We start from the raw sequence: 17,928 nt of genomic DNA, 5'->3' as shown, positions 1-17,928 counted from the left end.
CTAAGGTGTTTTGAGAATACAAAGGCTATTCGTGCTATAACCTTGTGTGGAGTTCCTTTTGTGGGGAGCCTGGTATGTTGTTGGTGAGTGCGTGCGCAAATGCTTAACTTACAACGCCTCCGGTATCAGCCTTACTGCTCGTGTCACGTTACCAAGGGGGTGAGCAGGGGTTATCTTTGGAGTGTAACTCCCTTGCCCTAACTAGAGTAGTGTTTTTGTATGATTAGCATACGTCTAGTAGATATGAGTACATAGTTGTCTGGAAAATATACTATCTAATTCCAGACACACCCCCTCTCTATTTACGGTAAGGTGTATATTCTCTAATGCCTTACTGTCCACAACAAACCACTGTTTGTCAAATAAAACAGGAGATTCCGGGCAAGGTTCAACTCGACATATCCAATGATGTCTGCCCCACTGAGACAGTCCCATCCACCCACACTCAAAAAATAATAAATACATGAAAAAATGTATGGCGGAGAGGAAGGCACCTCACGGGCGAACAACCCTCAGGGAACTTGGCAGATGTTACCAATTCTATGCCCCTTTCTCATCATCGGTTGCCATTCCTTTTCCAAGAAGAAAACAGTGTTAAAAGCAAAAGGTGCATACAGAAAGGTGCTGGACAAGAAGCTAGAGAAATAACTCCCTGGTGTGACAAACAAAGAAGAGTGAGATAAAATCAACAGACACACCAATTGTACAACTTTATTACTAACTCTGGTGTGTACTGGTGAAGTAAAACGGCTGGTAGCTTACTGTCGCATACCACTACCTGTAACCGACATTTTTCACTGCCCGGTAAGTTTTATGGCAGATTCATCAGGGTTCACCACTCGGTCACCGCACCAGTGTTGGACATCTTTATAGGAAACCTCAACCAGCCATGTCCTCTCATACCAGCTGGTCAGGAAAATATCCGCCCTACTGTAGATTGTGGCATCAATCGTACAAACATGAAACCAGGACCTTACATCATCCCAGGAACCTCAGTCAGCCAGGAATCCCATTTCTAACACCCGCCCACTGATTAGAATGCCAGCACCGCATTGGAATTTGCGCTGCGGTCAACGTGTTCAACATCTGATGCTCACAGGAAGTTGTTCCAGTTAACCAACTACAGAAACACCTAGTCAAGGTTAAGACTTGGATGAGTTCTATTGTTACACAGTACTAAAACTGAACTTAACTGGGACCAAAAAGCTCTACACCAGTCTCTTCCTTTTCCACAGCTATGTGGTTAATCCTTTCTTCTTTGCATCAATTCCCTTCTATAAGGAGAGGTGATGCATCAGATTTCGGACATGCAGCCTCGATTTCTTATTGCTGACCAACGTCGATGCAGACTTGGCGCACAGGTATGGTGCATGGAAAATACTGGCACGCTGAATTCGATGCGTTGGCGAAACAGGCGCTGCATAAATTCTCCCAGCCGCGAGCAGGTGACACGTTGAATCTTACAGCAGGGCCTGTGTCGGAGTGGGAGCAGGTGCCTCAGACTTCAGAGACATGGTGCTTGGGCTGTAGTGATCTTGGAGCAGCACACCAGGCGCTGTGTCGATTCTTTGGCTGTACCGTGGCAATGTGTTTGTTTTTCATGCCACAAGTTTGCTGTTCAGTTGAAAACCTGACGCTGAAGACCGTTGCATGGATTTTCTTCTTTTCTTGCAGCAGAAGCCATCCCCAAGGGTTCAGAACTGGAATTGGCACCACTTGACAGATCAGAATTCCCACCGGAGGAATTCAGGGGCTGCAAATGAACTCTTTGATGGCCCTGAGACTTCTTAACAGGAGGCATGTGCACATAAGCACCCAGAGAACCTTGGCAAGCAGGATGATGAAAACACTCCCCAAGACAGAAGTAGCAAGCAGTAGGCCAGCACCTCACAGAAACAAGCAGAGTGGAAGTTCCCCTCCTACAGCTTCTCCAGCTCTTCTTCCTGTCAGAGTCTCCTCCTAGTCCAGAAGTGTTCTAAAGTTCTGGTGTCGCAGCTCCAGTACTTATACCAGTTTCTGTCTTTGAAGTAGGCAAACTCCAAAGGGATGTCTTTGTAGAGCGCAAGACCTTGCCTTTCTCTGACTTGGCTCCAGACACACTATAGGAGGGTGGAGACAGCCTTGTGTGAGGACAGTTACAGTTCTATTCAGATGTCAGTGACAATTCCTTCCACCACTTTAGCTCAGGAAGGCCCATCAGCCTAGTGGGTGCACTTGCCAGGCCGACATGGCAGTTCAAAACTCTGCGCACACACACCTCAGTGGCAGGTCTGAGACATGTTTGCAGGGCTACTCATGTGGGTGACACAATCAGTGCTGCAGACCCACTAGTAGCATTTGAATTACATACCATGGACACAACTGGTGCCTTTTACTAGGGACTTACTAGTAAATCAAATATGTCAATCATGGATAAACCAATCACCAATACAGTTTACGCAGACAGTATATACACTTTAGCACTGGGTAGCAGTGGTAAAGTGGCCATTGCCCTAATACCAACAGAAACAGGTCAGAAAAAATAGGAGGAAGAAGGCAAAATGTTTGGGGATAACCCTGCAAAAAGGGCCACGTCCATCAAAGACACTGATGAATCATGGAAGCTCATGAACACACAGATATATCAACAGAGGAACATGGAACTTGATTTACTTGAAAGAATACGAAGGATAACATTTGCACAACATACCCACAATATGCTGGACTGGAGTTTAAGTATTGCGGTACCACATATATACAAGTTTGCAGTGGCATGACTTTAGTACTATTAAGGAAACCCCCACTTGGGCTCAAGGTCACAAACTGGATATACCAGTTACCATAACTATGATGAGGATGTTCTATATGGAATTTTCATAAATAGTTTACAAACTAATGTACTGAATTGTGATAATTAGTTATAATTAGTTATAATGAAGCCTTTCCTCAACTGATGTACAACAAACATATGTGCCTCCTGATGAATCGCACTGCACAGCGCATATTTCACAGCCCTTACCTTATTACTGTGACTATGAAGCCCACTTGGGCTTGAATTCATGCATATGGATTTACCACTCACTATTACATTGATCCAGGTTTACAAAGAATTATTAAAAAAAACAAAGGTAATATGTTAGTGGTTTTAAATCTATTTATTACAATTATAACAATAATCAACATAGAAAGCAAACAACAATCATGCTCACAGCTAGTGTTTTCGGGGCCAAAATATTTATGATTGAAACGGGGGGGATCAACTACTGCCTTTAGAGTAAGAAAGGAACAAACAGAAAAAGCCCAACTGAACCCCTCCCGCCCTTCTCCCCAATGTACTCACTCGTTGTTCAGCAAGGGCAAAGGTGGATGTGACCCTGATGGGGTGAATAAGGCAAGACTGCATGTGTTTACCTTTGGTATTGGCTTACGTGACATGTGTTGCATCTGCAATGAGTGAGTGGGCCTCCAGGAGCAGGCAAAGCCCCTTAAGGATTTGGGGCAAGTGAGTTCATTGAACTCTATAGAGACGTGAGAGATAAAGGAGCCCCAGAGTTCCTGAAGTTTCTCTGAGCGATTCTCCTGACCTGAGTTATTTTCTCCATGTCTAGGATCCACCACAGACTATGAAGCCATGTAGTGTGTGTTGGGACTGTGGCGGCACCCCAGTGGAAAAGAATCACCTGATGCGCTGCCAGATAATATCTTTGATAGATGAATGCACACAATTATGTTATTTCTAAAGATGAAGTTCCAGTTTCTAGGTCCATTTGGACTGGGTGATGGGACTGAGGAAAGCCTTTGAGTGGCAAAGCAGGTACGTCCTCATACTGTTCCTACCTGCCCTTCAGGTTAGAACAGATTTGCACTGAGGGGTCGCTCTCATGACACTGGCCTGATGCACATGCCACCTAACAAAGCAGAAGGTGAAGCAGGGCCACCAATTGGACAACAAAGCTGCAGTTGGAGGAGAATACTCACCCGCCTCGCCTAATCTGCACTTGGCCAGTATGCGATGGAGAAGCAGAAAGTGTTGAGGCACTTGAAACCTCTTTAACCGTCACTGGGTTCTAAATGTAGTCCAGCGGCTGATGGCGGTGGCAGGTACCTGGCGTTTCTGCTGCCTCCCGCTTCGGTGCTAACTTCGATTTCCCCTGCACTCTCTTTGAATTTGTGTGCCGTTTCTACCGGCCTCCGTTTCTGCACTTCTGGGCTCGTTTTCGAGTGAAGTATGATGCCACGAGTCTATTGAGGGACCGGAGGGGAGCTGAGAAGAGAGACAATGCAGAGCTGAGGCTGGGCAGAGTGGAGGGGAGCGTGGGGGGAGGCCAGCCCGTGCAGCGTCCCTGCGGATGTGACCTTGCAGGGATTTTAAGCCTGGACTTCACTGGCTTTTTACTCTTGTTCAGTATCGGTGAGTTGTACAGCCTCTTCAACTGAGCTGTTTTCCTGTACCCACAATATTTACTCGGACTTTCCTGGACTCCATTTCGTAAGCGGTGGCTGAGTCTATCAAAGGGGCAAACACTGTGGACACAGACGCCCTTGAAGCTGGCTAAATAGCCTTTAAAGTTACTAAAGGAGTAAATAGCGATAGCGCTATCCGTAAGAAAGTGGGATTTTTTATTTATTTTTTAAAAAGGAGAACATTTTTAGTGAGACACTCACCAGGACCGGAGGGCGGAGGCGAGGAAGCCCTCCATTGTAGCCGCCACCGCCAGGAGTCATTCACTGCCGTGAATAGCGCCGCCGCCCCGGGACTACATCTCCCGGCTGCCTTAGCAGGGGCGCTGCTCCGTCACGTCACGAGAGCGCCAGGAGGCGCCTTTAAACTGCGCTCTGCCCTGCATCGCGGGATGCCGGGCGAAGTCCGGGCTAAGGGCGAGCCCTCTGTGGCCCTCAGAGGCCAGAGGCGGTCAGGTCGGGACACTCATCTTGTTCAGTCTCTCGGGACTATGGACACGAACTAAGGTACGCCCAATCGGAGACTAACCATCTAGAGACTATTAACGATTGTCCTGTTTACTGTTACACAGTAGCCTCTTAGTCTACCTAGACATCCATTGGTCCTGTACTAGGTGTGTGTAGCTGGGTCATAAGCTTGTTGCACCATGACCACTAAAGGGCCAGCCAAACAATCCGCCTCTCAAGGAGGCTCACTCAAGGGGACACTGGACTTATACATAACTAGGGTGACCTCGGCTTTTGAGACAATTGAACAAAGCCTGTCTAAAGATACCATATGTTACGAACAATCCCCTCCAATCTCAACCGACTCGCCGAACTCTGTACTACAGAGGGAATTAAATGCTATTTGCAATACCAGGTATATACCCATAGAACAGGGAATTGAACAAACTGGTTCCCTAACACGCCCTATGGGTATTGGAAGCCCCCAGCCCAGGAATTTGCATCAACCTAATAATAGCCCAGTGGAAACTCCCGTCGTAATATTAGATAAATTTACCCCTCAGGGGATAGCACACCTTCAGGTCCCCACCCAGAGTACAAAACGTAAAGGTATTACACTCAAGGGGAAACCAGCGAAACTGCAAAAAACAAACTTAAGGTCCCCTTTGGTTACTCCCACCACCACCCCCGAGACCCCCAAAGAATGTCAATTACTGGAAACCCCTATATCCCTTTTACCATCTATTCTGTTGGCCCACTTTGAAGAATTGGTAAAAACCCTATTATCCCCGCTTATTGAAAGGATCGAGCGAATTGGGGAAAAGCTCTTAATAATACATGAAAATCAAATCCAGAGTGCAGTTGCCTCTAAAACGCCTGACACCATTGTACACAGCAAAACTGCCCAGATCAAGCCACCAGACCCTGTACTATCTGTTTCTAAAAATGAGGTAGTCAAAGAACCGTTAATGGCCCTTAGCTCTGTCCCCAGAGTTGGGTGGTCGAAAGTAGGTAAATGTTCTGAGGGGTTAGCTGCGAGAAATAAATGTATAAACCTACCACCAGAGGCAGCACCCTACGTGTGTCCTCTCGGGAGTCCCTGTGCTCACCACCGGAAAAACTGAAGGTCACCAGGACCTTAAAAACAAAGTCCAGTTTTGGTTGACAAAGAACAGACCGCTGCCATCCAATATTAACGGGTCAATCCTAAATGTCAGAAGTGTGGGGTGGATAGGCTCCCGTCCTATGAACACAGTGGGAGATCTGGTCATTGTTAACTTCCGGGATAACCAGGTCGTCCCTTATCTGCGAAGTGTGGAGCCACAAAGAGGGGATGGGCCTATAACCACACTTGAATTGTGCGATTTTTACCCTAGAACTGCGTATTCGCCAAATACAAGGTGGAGTGTGGAGGGATGTCATCGGGGGGGAGGTGCCCTGTATCAATTAGATACCAGCAGATACCCACCTATATTTACCAGAACCCATTCCCTGGTTCAGATATGTTACTCTGATAAGATAAGGATATCGCTCCTACCAATTCTGTATTGTCTGATTGTAAGGAATACTGAAGCACTTCTATTTTAAATTTTACTGTTATTTTAATGTTAATGACTTTTTGTACTCTGTATGCTTTTATGGTTAATAATTTTAACCGAATAAAGTACCTTTGAATTTGAATTTGGATGTAGTGCAGCCGAGTGGCAGGAGGATGGTGATGGACACAACATGCATGTCAGTGTGCCATGAAAGAGTAGATAGGAGATGAACAACTGTAGTTTGGGCATGGGTGTGTGCATGTTGGGAGTGTTTGTCTGTGTATGTAGAGGTCAGCAGGATACTCAAATCCCATGTATGGTGGGAGTTGGGGTCCTGTGGGTTTGTAGGTTGTGGGTGCTGCTTGTGTTTGTGGAGGATCTGTGGTTTTTTTTTTAAGGGATATGTATGCATCAGAGGATCTGTAAAAGGACATACGATGTTAATGTCTGGCATATGGGAGGAGTACCAAAATGTGCACACACTGCCCCTATCTGGCATATTTTGAAATTGCCTCTCGGGCATGATGTCAATAATTGGCATGTGCATTGTAAGTAGACTTACTATTACAATGCCTGGCACACTGTAGGGATGCCTTACTGGGCATATGTTGACCATGTGTGGCATCCTGCATGGGTAATAGTAACAAATGTGAACGCAACACCTAGAATGTGATTATACAATAGTATGACTGGTTAATATAGTTGGCTGGGCACACTGCCTATGAATCCTATTCTGACTCATAAAAAGCTATTTCAGCACTGCTCTGAAAATGGCGGTTTGAGCACATAGGTTAAGAGAATACTGGATGCCAGCTTCACCACTACATTCCAATAATCTATATTTTCACTGGATTACATTCTGAAATCTCCACTGCTCCCTCGGAGGTTCCTATGCATTTACCTCAGCCTTTACTGAAATTAGTTGTTGTTTTACAATCTAGGCATATTTGACTTGCTAATCCCAGAATCTGGTCCTGTGTTTCTCTTTCGGAGTTTCCTATATCCCTCCCTGCGTTCCCTTTGGCTGTGTTGTTCAAATAAAAATGGGGAAAAATCCATAACTGGCCGTAAATCTCCGAGAGAACCTGTGCTACTCCATCTCCATCCCCACCGTCTGGTATATACTTTGGATACTTTCTCAAAAAACAGTCATATGTGCATGTGTGGCGAGGAACATGAGTACCACCCCACCTCAGACCCAGAACTTGATCAATTACCCCCTTACCTCACTCCCTGCCCCTTCTCTACTTGCAGACTCAGTCTTACGAACAGGAGGAGTACTGTCCCTATAAGATCCCCGGGACTCAGTCTTCGTCAGCCGATCACGCGAGGTGGTCAGATGATCCCTGGGCCTTCAAACAGGAAGAGAAGACGCTGCATCGGCGTTCTCATCGGGAATCCGAATGGTGGAAGAGGGAACTGCCGGCGAGAGAGCAGGATGTCGAGACCTTCTTTGTGGAGCCAGGACCTCGGGAAAGAGAAGTCTTCACTGCGAAAGAAGAGACGTCAGGAGCCGGTCGAGCGGAAGCGCTGACCCCAGAACTCCAAAGAAGGGAGCGGACTCACTTCGGCAACGCTCAGGAGGCGGCCATGACCCAGGAGGATCATGGCTTCACAAGGTACGGGGCCGGTTAGGGGCCGTGTGGGGCTGAGGAAACGGGGAAGTGAAGGGGTGGTTAAGCGGCATACCGGAACCTTCTGCTCTGGTTGGATTAGAGCAAGGGAGACAGCAAGGGCACTAATAAAACGCGTGCTTACACTGGTGAAGGTCGGGTGCACTTTTCCTCACTCCCTTTTCCCCGACACGGATTTACCTCTTCAAAGATTTCTTTTTTTTCTCTTTCTTGCTTTCATATTTTCCTGGTGGCCTGAGCAATTGGATGACTAGAACAAGCCCTTCCAATCTGAAACATCTCAAAGCCTGAAGGACATCCTTGCTCTTTGAAGGAAGAGAGCGAAGTGAACATTGAGAAAGATATTTTTTTTTCTTTCCTCACATTAGTAGAAACCCCACTCATATAACTCTAATAAAGACATAAGATCATCTCATACTCTGGTCTCTCGGTCTCCTTCTCCACCACCTTATTGCATCTATGAGATAAAGTCTCCTTTTCTTTCTCAATTTTCTTTGAGAGTAAATGAGAAGCCAATTGTTGGATTAGCTCACGTGTCCCAAGATAAAAAGAATTGTAGTGAGCAATTAAAGAAAAACTTCAAATGTTTCATGGTCCAGTGAACTGATTTCAGAATCAAAACCTTTTTAGGCTATAGTGTTGAAATGAAATCAAAATGGAGGCTGGGACAGCTGCACACAAAAATGAACAAAAATAGACCACATTTATTATTCGAAATCATCAGCATGATTAGAAACTATTTGGAAGAACCCAGATCAAAAGGGGTAATTTAGATTAAAATGTTGTGATAGGTTTAAAAAATCTCCCAGACCAGGCCATGGTTTCACTCTTGAATAAGGGTGTCCCTCACTCTGGAACATATTTGAAAGCCCAAACGTAAGTTCAAAATGTTGAACCCCATAATTGAAATAAAAGACAAACTGAGTTGACATCAAAATGTGGGTACTCTGCTCCCGCTATGGGAACTCAATGCTTATAAGAATTTGAAAGGTACAAACTTCAATCAATGCATGTCTTGTATCATTCCCATACTGCTGTAATAATTAAAACTACAATTCAAAGAAACTTTGAAAGGGCTGTCCATTTTAGGAGGTTTGTTCCAATATTTCCTGCTTAACTCTGCTTGTGAAGTGATTTGGGTCCTATGAGTAGACCCTGGTTTATTAGTACATTGACTTTTCTGGCTTGAAAATATAAGAACATGCTCACCTGAACCCATGACTGCACAGACCAGCACCATAGAGTTGTACTTGATTTCAGGGGCGCTTGACTCATCTGATAACAGTCGATGAAGAACTTCAACCAGTTTTGCATTCTCTAAATCCTTCTCAGAAGTGCCTGAAATATACAATGTCGAAACTATTTGTAGCAGATTTACATGCGCAACAATAGCAGTTTGCTCCAATTTGTACAGAACATTATGCCACAACCCAATTGTTTCCTCTTTGTTTTTTTTATAAATCAAAGTATAGACTTGCACTTGAGATTCATTATGGAGAAATGTTATGCTCGAAATGATAAAGTAGTAAATAAAAATATGTAATCTCTGGTACAGTCACAAGGAGAAATAGTTAATGGAAAAATATGTTGCATACATATTCCTGGGAACGTTGAACTGGGACAACCTTGATTGGTCCATGTACACATGACACCCTTCTCATTTCCATGTATCCCATTCCATGCATGAATTATTTTCCTCCATATCTTTAGTAATTGGCTTATACCCCAGCAAGTCAATCAAGTATAGCTGAACAATGAAAGGTATGGTCAAGTTTAAGAATATGCAATAGTTTGGTGATTCTGTGTAGACCTGGTTTGATAGTAAACGGTAGGTGGTGGTGATAATAATAATCAAGTACTGAAGACCATGGTGTCTTCCTAATGTAATTTGTTTTTTTAATCAAGGAAGGATTCCAAAAACAATTAGTGAGAAAAAGTTTCCCTGCCTCAAAATCAGCTATTTTTTAACGGTTTGCAGCAGTACCCACCAATGCCAGTCGTAGGGGCTTGTAGGCCAGCTTGCTTACAGTTGGGGTTAAGGGCTGCTGTAAAGCCCCATGGCAGAAGAGGTGATTTTTTAAATAGCTGGTCACAAGCAGATGATGGTGCTTTCTTTTGGGGTCTGGGCAGTGAAAGGGCAGGGCCCATAAGTTCTGGACCTGTCCTAGAATCACAATCCAATGGTTCTTTTTAGCAGCATGTAAGCATAAAGGGGAGAAAGTTGTTTATTAATGCCAATCAATCCAATTGGAATCTCTCTGGACACATAGTACCACAGACAACTAGGTAAGGTTAGTTACGTAAATGCCAAAAATAAATGAACATAAAGACAACTCAAAACAAGAGTGTAAAAATAAATGTGAATCAGCATAAATCCAAACCTGCGAAAAAAATTGAAGCAGTGCAACATGCACAAAACAATTAGCTCAAGAAATTGGAGGCAAAGGATCAAAAAGCACAGGTCCAAATTTCCCTGCATCGATCGTTGATGAAAATGCAGCATCTTTCTATCCCTACATTAACACCAACATGACAACCCTACTTAAGCATTCTCAGGAAAAGGAATAAAAGGTGTCCGCATGTGGAGTCTTCCTAAGAAGTCTTTCTACCATCGATGGGTCGGATAGCATAAAGCTATCGAGAGACAGCTAGTTCTGAGATGTTCACTCTTCGAAGGCAGAGAAGAAAGTGGGTACTTTCTCTACCGTAGCATCTCATTAATACAGGTATTTTTCCCAAGAATCCTTGCAGGTCACGCCATCTGCTCTGAACACGATCTCATAGGTACTTTTCCACAGGACAGTGGTGTTCCTGAGCTGCAACACGTTGACCTTGATTCCCAGGCCTTCTCCGGTGTGAAAATACAACAATTTCCCTTATTGGCTTAGGCTTACAATGTATCTCCTTCTCTCCTTGCCTGACTAATAAAACACAGACATTATTCCAGCTAACAAGGGCACTTCTTCCACCAGCAACACAAAATGTAAGAAAGAACGAAATCCACAGCACACATAAAATTCAACTATTAATTATAAAGCAAGAACTTTCAGGGAAAATTGCTTTTCGGCCTACAAAATTCAGCTGATATAAGAAAATGCCATACGTGCTTTAGAGATCTGCATAAGAAATGTAGACATGTTCAATTAATATTCCTACCTACATGAAAAAGTACACATTAATAAACACATTCAATAAATGAATGATTGTCAATTGCACAACACAAGTTCTTCAAGTTGATGTTTTCTGCTAATTACATTTACTTTCTACGTTAATTCTTCATTGTACTATTCAATGGCCTAAATATGTCATGTTTCACATTATTATATTCCGAATTCTAACACTTCATGTTAACACGACAAAGGATTATATGCGGGTGCGCCCTACATGTATGATTATAATGCACCCGTACAAATAAAATGCAGTTTCCGCTACATCAGCAGTCCTGCTCCATTTACATATACTAGCGTAGAGTGCAGTAAAATAAAAAAAGTATTAATAATAATAATTATGATATCTTTTTTTCAAGAATAAAAAGGTGTTAGCAATTACGAGTATTACGTTCAAATTACTAACCATAGTGATTCCTCTTTCTGTCTTTAATTCCACTGCCTTTATTATGACCAATTGAACAGTTTTTTCATAGTAAAAAATGAAAAAGCGACTGCAAAACACATCATGCATAACTTTACCCCTTGTGTACTTGCAGATTTAAATTATCTTCAATTTCCTTTCTCTCTATCCACACCAACAATATCAACATGTAGGAAAAGCGTGGGGATGTTGGGTGATTCAACCAAGTGAAAAGGAATTAAAGCATCAGAGTACAAGAGCTTCTACAAGGAGTAACTTGTGTCCATTTCCATGACCATTCAATGCCCATTTCCCTAGTATTACCCAAAAAATTACAGATCATTCATCAAGATCGACGAGACAATAAAAGGTAAACTAGACTAGACAACTGTCTGGACTGGGCAACAGCTTATGAAATAACATACTGTGCATAGCCATAGCTGGTGCTACAGTAAGGCCATTGAAGGCAGTACAGATGATATATTATTGAATCTCTGGTTCCACTTGTGCTAGAAAGGGACCGTGCTGACCGAAGGCATGCAGAGAAGCTTTTGTGGCAGCTCTGCAAAGGATATTAAGCAAGGTGCAATGCACTGATGACTATGATCCTTACTGTGTGAGCCTGGGTAACGTTATGGAGGTCAGCCCCCTTGATTGTCACGCCTGCATATACAGGAGGCTACCTGAAAGGCAGTGGTTATCACTAGTGGCACAAAGTAAGTCGAGGCTCTGAAATCCTGACTAAATAGAGTCAAGTCACTGACCCCCCTAAATTGAAGTCGAAGGAGGATCCAGATGGTGGACAAAAGATTTCCTAATATGAAATTATAATAAAACGCAGTAAGCAAATGACGTGTTTTAAGGAAAACTGTACATAGGTCTCCAAAAAAAGAATGATTTAAGTTCACATATTTTTTAGCTGACATTTTCTGCATAAAGGCAGTCTTCGTGTCACCAATTTAATGTCATCAGGGGTTATGGGTGTGAGAAGGTGGCCTGATATGCAGTGCTCACTATTCTAGTGAACACTATGTATCAGTCCAGCAACCCTTATTGATGATTGGTTGTAAGTCAACCTTATAGACCAGCTATCCTAGTAGCGTGGATACGAGCAGTCTAAGGCTAAAGACTCGAGAGGGCGTGTTAAGCCAGCTGTTATACCACACATATACCCCTTGAACACCAAGTGAAAGGACACCACACAAGTGTTATGAAAATAAACAAGATATTTATTAAGAATCACAACAGCCCTGTACTCTTTATGAGGACAGGGTACTAAGCACAACACAAAACTCTTACGAAAATACTTAAGTTAGCACAGTATATACAAATGCCCGAGGGGCACGGAAAACCATATACTCTGAAAGTGGAATGCGAAATTACTAGCAGGTAAGTACAGTACTAATAGGCTTTGGAATCGCTAGGACTTGACTATAGAATCTTCAGATTACTTCTAGGAGGCCTAGGGGACTCGGGTGCAGTGTGTGCACTCTCACGCGTGATGCGGGACAAAGTCTATGGTAGCTAGTAATTGCAAAGTTAGTGTTCTCTGGCGAACCCGACCTGGTAGGAGGAAAACGAAAGTGGATTCTGACCCTTGGATAGTGAGGCTATGCTGGGGCACCGAAATGCCGAAGTTACCTAGCCCAGGGGCTGCAGCTGCATAGGTCTCAAAAGACGTTGGGAATCCTCGTAGACGGACCAGGAGCCTGGAAGAAAGAAGTTGCTGGCAGGCGACCAGTGAAGAAAGTTCGATGGATCCAAGCCTGGATCGAAGGAAGATGACACCTGAAAGCAGAGGGGACCAAGTTCGAGACTACTAGCCAGTAGTCAGTGGGCACCAGGAGGGCACCGGATGGTAGCCACCTCGACTAGGTGAGTGGGTGACGCTGTGCTCGCAGATCTCACGGACCAGGAGGCGTTGTCGGCGACCAGGATGGAGGAGCGAGCTGTCCCACGATGGATGAAGCTGTCGGCGTCGCTGGACCCAGGATTGGGCAACAAAGCCTTGGCAAATTCAAGCCCACACGGTGGACTCAAAATGGCGTCTGGAGTAGACCAGGAGGGTCCGGGGTGCCTCTCTTGAAGAAGGAAGCAAGGGCCAGTCTGGAGCAACCAGACCAGCAGCAGTGATGTCGTCGGGCGTCGTGAAGAAGGCCACAAGCCAGCCGGCTAGTAGCCACACAGCGCGGTGAGCACGCAAAAGCAGAAGGGCCCCACGCAGATCGTGGAGATGCTGGAGGGCTGATCTTCGGTGCTGGAGCTGCTCAGGGTTGGGGCTTCTCGGACCCCAAAGCACTCACCAGTGGAGCACACGGTGGGCTTGTTGCAAAGAAGTCGTGCAGTCTTGGCGATCGTCGGTCCCTCGAGGTCTCGTCGCACTCACGGTTCTCAGCTTTGCTGTAGAGGTGAGTAGAGGTCAGAGGTGCCAGGGAAGCCGGGTCTCGTCGAGCTGGGTCGTCGGATTCGTGAAGAAGGACTTGCAGCAGACCGCAGTGTTCTTAGGATGGTGCCCGCTTGATGCAGGGTGACTACTCCTTAGCCACAAGGGAGAATCTTGAAGAAGAAATCTTGATGTCCTTTCGAAGAAAGTCGTGTCTTGATTCCAAAGATGATCTAATTTGAACAGGGGGCCCGCTCCCATCTTTATACTAAAAAAGGGGGCTGACCCGGTGACTAGGTCCTGCCTATGGGTGGGACTAGGAGGGGGGTGGTTACACCCCTCTGCCATGCCGGACTTTTCCCAGGCCAGGGGCTGGTGTGCCCCTGGAACTGGTTCTGACCGGCCTATGCGTAGTGAGCACCGGGGTGCCACTCAGCAGTCACCTTCCTGTAAAGCCCTGCCTACCCAGCATACACAAAACCATGTCTGGGACGGTGCTAGCACCGCCCCTGACAGGAAACCCTTTGTCCAGGCTCCCCTCGCTGGAAGGACTCCCAGCTGCAGGGGGTCAGACTTGTGTCTGTGGTGGCAGCATCCATTTTGTGGAGCTGAGGCTTCGTTTAACTTTAACCGGGGTTCACAGTTACATACATGTCGTGTCCCTCTAGAAGGGTGGAATGCTAACCCCGTCGCCAGAATTGGCGAGGGGTTAGTATTCCAATTCGTATGACACCTTACTCGACATGTTTTGATAAAGCAATACCAAAGATAGCATTTAACCGCGAGGATTATAATGCACTTAAGAGTATATGGTATGCGATATCATGGAACAGCTATTAGGACTTGGTTCCGCAAGCTGCAGACAGGCTCAGCTCATGCCAGAGCACCATCTCACACGATTCCAAGCACTCTGCCTTCAGGATTGTCAAGGCCTGCCATAGGAGTGACTGATAGGAATCTGTGTGTCCATTTTAGGGTTAGGTATAGGTATACTACACCTACAGCAAAGGGTGATTACACGACTTTGCCCCAGCTGTCATGCAGCCAGTTGTGTCAAATTTAGGAGGCCAGCCAGGGGTGGCATAATACATGCTTCAGCCCCTGGCAGCCCTGGGTACACCCATACCCTGAGTTACAGGGTCTGATAAGGTGGCCCAGTACCAATTGGTAAATGCACCTAGGGTACATGTTGTAATTTAGAAAGAGAACAGCCAGGCTGTGGGTCTGATTGGCAGGCCCACAGCCAGAGAAAGTCGTAAACCAGTGAAACAAAAGCAAAAAATCTGGGTGATCATAGGATTGCAGACCCTACTCTCCTACAATGGGCTCAATAAGCTGATAACCAAAAACAAAAATCAATTTTTAAATCCCAAACTGCATACTCTAAGAAACAGGAGATGTTGGCAAATCAAACAGAGCAAAAACGATTAGCTTTTTATATAGCACATTGGCAGAACCAATACCATTACTTCAATACTGGTCCATGTCGATTGTTTTCCAGCACCTAGATCATCTCCATTTTTTCCAGAGACAACCCTTGGTGGTGCTTTATGGTTTAGCAACTATCAAAAATATAAGGGACAGAAAACAAGAATGGACAACTATCTCTGACTTTTACAGTCTGGATGAAGGAAGATGTTCCTAAGCTAATTCTGATGTGTGAACCTAAAACTTTTAGGACTGAGTTTCCCAGTAGACCGAGAAACACATTGTGGAGGAAAACAGATCATCAGTGATGCCATCAATGTCATTTAACAAGTCATGATTGATGTAATATGTGAAGTAATAAGCACTGTATGGCGGGGCGCAGGTATAGTTAGCTCAGCGAACTATAACTGGTGAGTGTCAGTGCTTTTAAACTTTATTGTGTTCTTTTAACACCTAACGGTAACGTAACTTTAACCTTTGTTTTTCTGTGTATTTCTATTGTTATTTTTTTTAACTTAAGATCTTATTACCATACCTGAAATAAAATAAAATGAAGGCAACTGCCGTGATGTGGAGCAGGAAAACTTGTTACGGTATTTTTTTTAATGCTATTTAAATATGTTGTGTGCACCAAGAGCACTGTACTTCTAAATGAACAATCCACTTGTTAAGTCATGCCTGCATTCTACACAATGTTAGTTACATTTTGTTTGCATGTTATTTAGTTTATCTTTGTTACATCATGCTGGTTCACTGAATCAGCCTGCTTGATATCTTATACTCTCTTCAAATGTTATGTATTCTATTACGTACAGTCCACTAGTCTATAGCGTTTCAACACATTCCATGGAACACCTGGCTCGCTAGCCTGAGATGCTTACTATTTAATAAAAGTACTTGAATGGGCATAGATAGCTGTTATGACAGATGCGAGGTGGAGTCCAAGAGCGGCCACAGGAACACTTTGAATAGCAGGGATAAAAGAGAACCCACAGAAAAGAAGGGAGGGTTTGGATGGAAAATTGCTTGTTTCTGTTTTTTTACTACCAACTTAAGGGCTCTCAGCCCTCACTGCTAACTTTTTATGCAGAAAAAAGAGAAACCATGAAGGCCTTGGATGGTGGTGTCAGAATGGAACAGATTCGTAGTTGATGCACAACGGAAAGATTCACAAACGAAAATCCTAAATCTAAATACACATAAGAAGATTTACTCTCCTTATAAATTTTCTGTTTCCCTAAAATGTACAAAAATGTGTATTCTAGACAAAATAAAATCCATAAAAATGGCCAACACTCAGATGTTTAGGAGAACACCTGGAAGCTAACCCTGTACCAGGTGGATTTTCTACTTTATAAAATCTACCTGCTTAAGGTGAGGTGTGACAGTGCATGCACAAATGCATCCACTGCAGGGACCTCACCAGTACTTAATTTGGCAGGTGGTGAGTACTGACACACATTTCTGGAAACTGGAACTTACATTTTATTGTGAGAATGATGTAGAGGAACAGAAAGATAGGCAGAAACAGAAAAAATAAAGAGGACTAGAAAGGCAGGAAAATAGTCAAAAATGAGAAGGGAGGTAGAAGAAACCCCAAGAGTGAGATGAAAAGACAGGAGTGTAGTCTGGTGGTGGAAAGAAGCTGAAGTTGCAATCAGGACAAGGCATCCTGAGACGCGCGGCGGCAGCGAAGCAAGATGGCCGCGGAATAGTTTCCTCTGTGACGCTGAAGATATTTTTTCTACCCGAGGGAGGCTAATTCGGCACAGTGGGGGCTCATTAACCCTTTCGATGCTGATGACGAGCTCAGCTCGTCATGATGCACAGTTGAGCTGTGCTGATGACGAGCTGAGCTCGTCATGAATATAGCCTAAGAGTAATTTCCAGCACAGGGGGGGAAAACGCCTAGCAGCCAAGGTGTTAACACATCGGGGGAGGTCGGATATCCCCGGGAGCGGCAGGGTAGGTTTAGAGACCTCAATTTGGTCTAATTATCTTTTTATTTGCTTTTTCCTTGCCGCTCCTGGCACGCTCCATTTAATGGCCACCATATTGTGAGCTTTTCAGCTCATTTTTCTTCAGGAGTTTCTGCGCCCATGGCTTTAGCCTCGTTGGAATGACATTATTGGGTGAAAAAACATGGGATTTGTTCCCCAAAATGAAGAGACTCGTTTTATATACAATTCCTCATTTTTTTCATTATTTTACGAGCAAGCTATATGGGCAGCATGAATATTGTTAGTGCATACAGTGTGGACCTGGCAGGAAAATACTGATATCTTTGAATTGCCATCCTGGAAAGTAACTTTTTCGTCTGTTTCTTAAGTGGTCTGTTTTATTGGTCCTCTTCATTGAAGTTACGCAGCCTCTATTCCGAAACAGGCACAATAATCTACGCATATATGGCATACCGAAAGGTTCTGAAGGCTCCGACATGATCAACTTCTTGAAGAACCACATACCAAAAATAGTTGGTCTACTTACT

The 17,928-nt window shown here is 44.4% G+C and overlaps 1 protein-coding gene across 3 annotated transcripts in view; it reads right to left on the bottom strand.

Annotated features, from left to right (window-relative positions):
- Window positions 1-17,928, bottom strand: part of RAP1GDS1 (Rap1 GTPase-GDP dissociation stimulator 1) — an 892,032-nt gene that overhangs the window by 13,188 nt on the left and 860,916 nt on the right. For all 3 annotated transcript variants that reach the window (XM_086961955.1, XM_086961956.1, XM_086961958.1), the window contains one exon: window positions 9,269-9,397. In XM_086961955.1, the coding sequence (XP_086818081.1) occupies window positions 9,269-9,397 (129 nt within the window). The remainder of the gene's footprint in view (window positions 1-9,268; window positions 9,398-17,928) is intronic.

This window comes from Lissotriton vulgaris, chromosome 3_1, assembly GCF_964263255.1.
Source record: "Lissotriton vulgaris chromosome 3_1, aLisVul1.2, whole genome shotgun sequence".
Classification (NCBI taxonomy): Eukaryota; Metazoa; Chordata; class Amphibia; order Caudata; family Salamandridae; genus Lissotriton; species Lissotriton vulgaris.
Note: the sequence above shows the minus strand (reverse complement) of the source record. Positions and strands in the feature narration are given on the sequence as shown.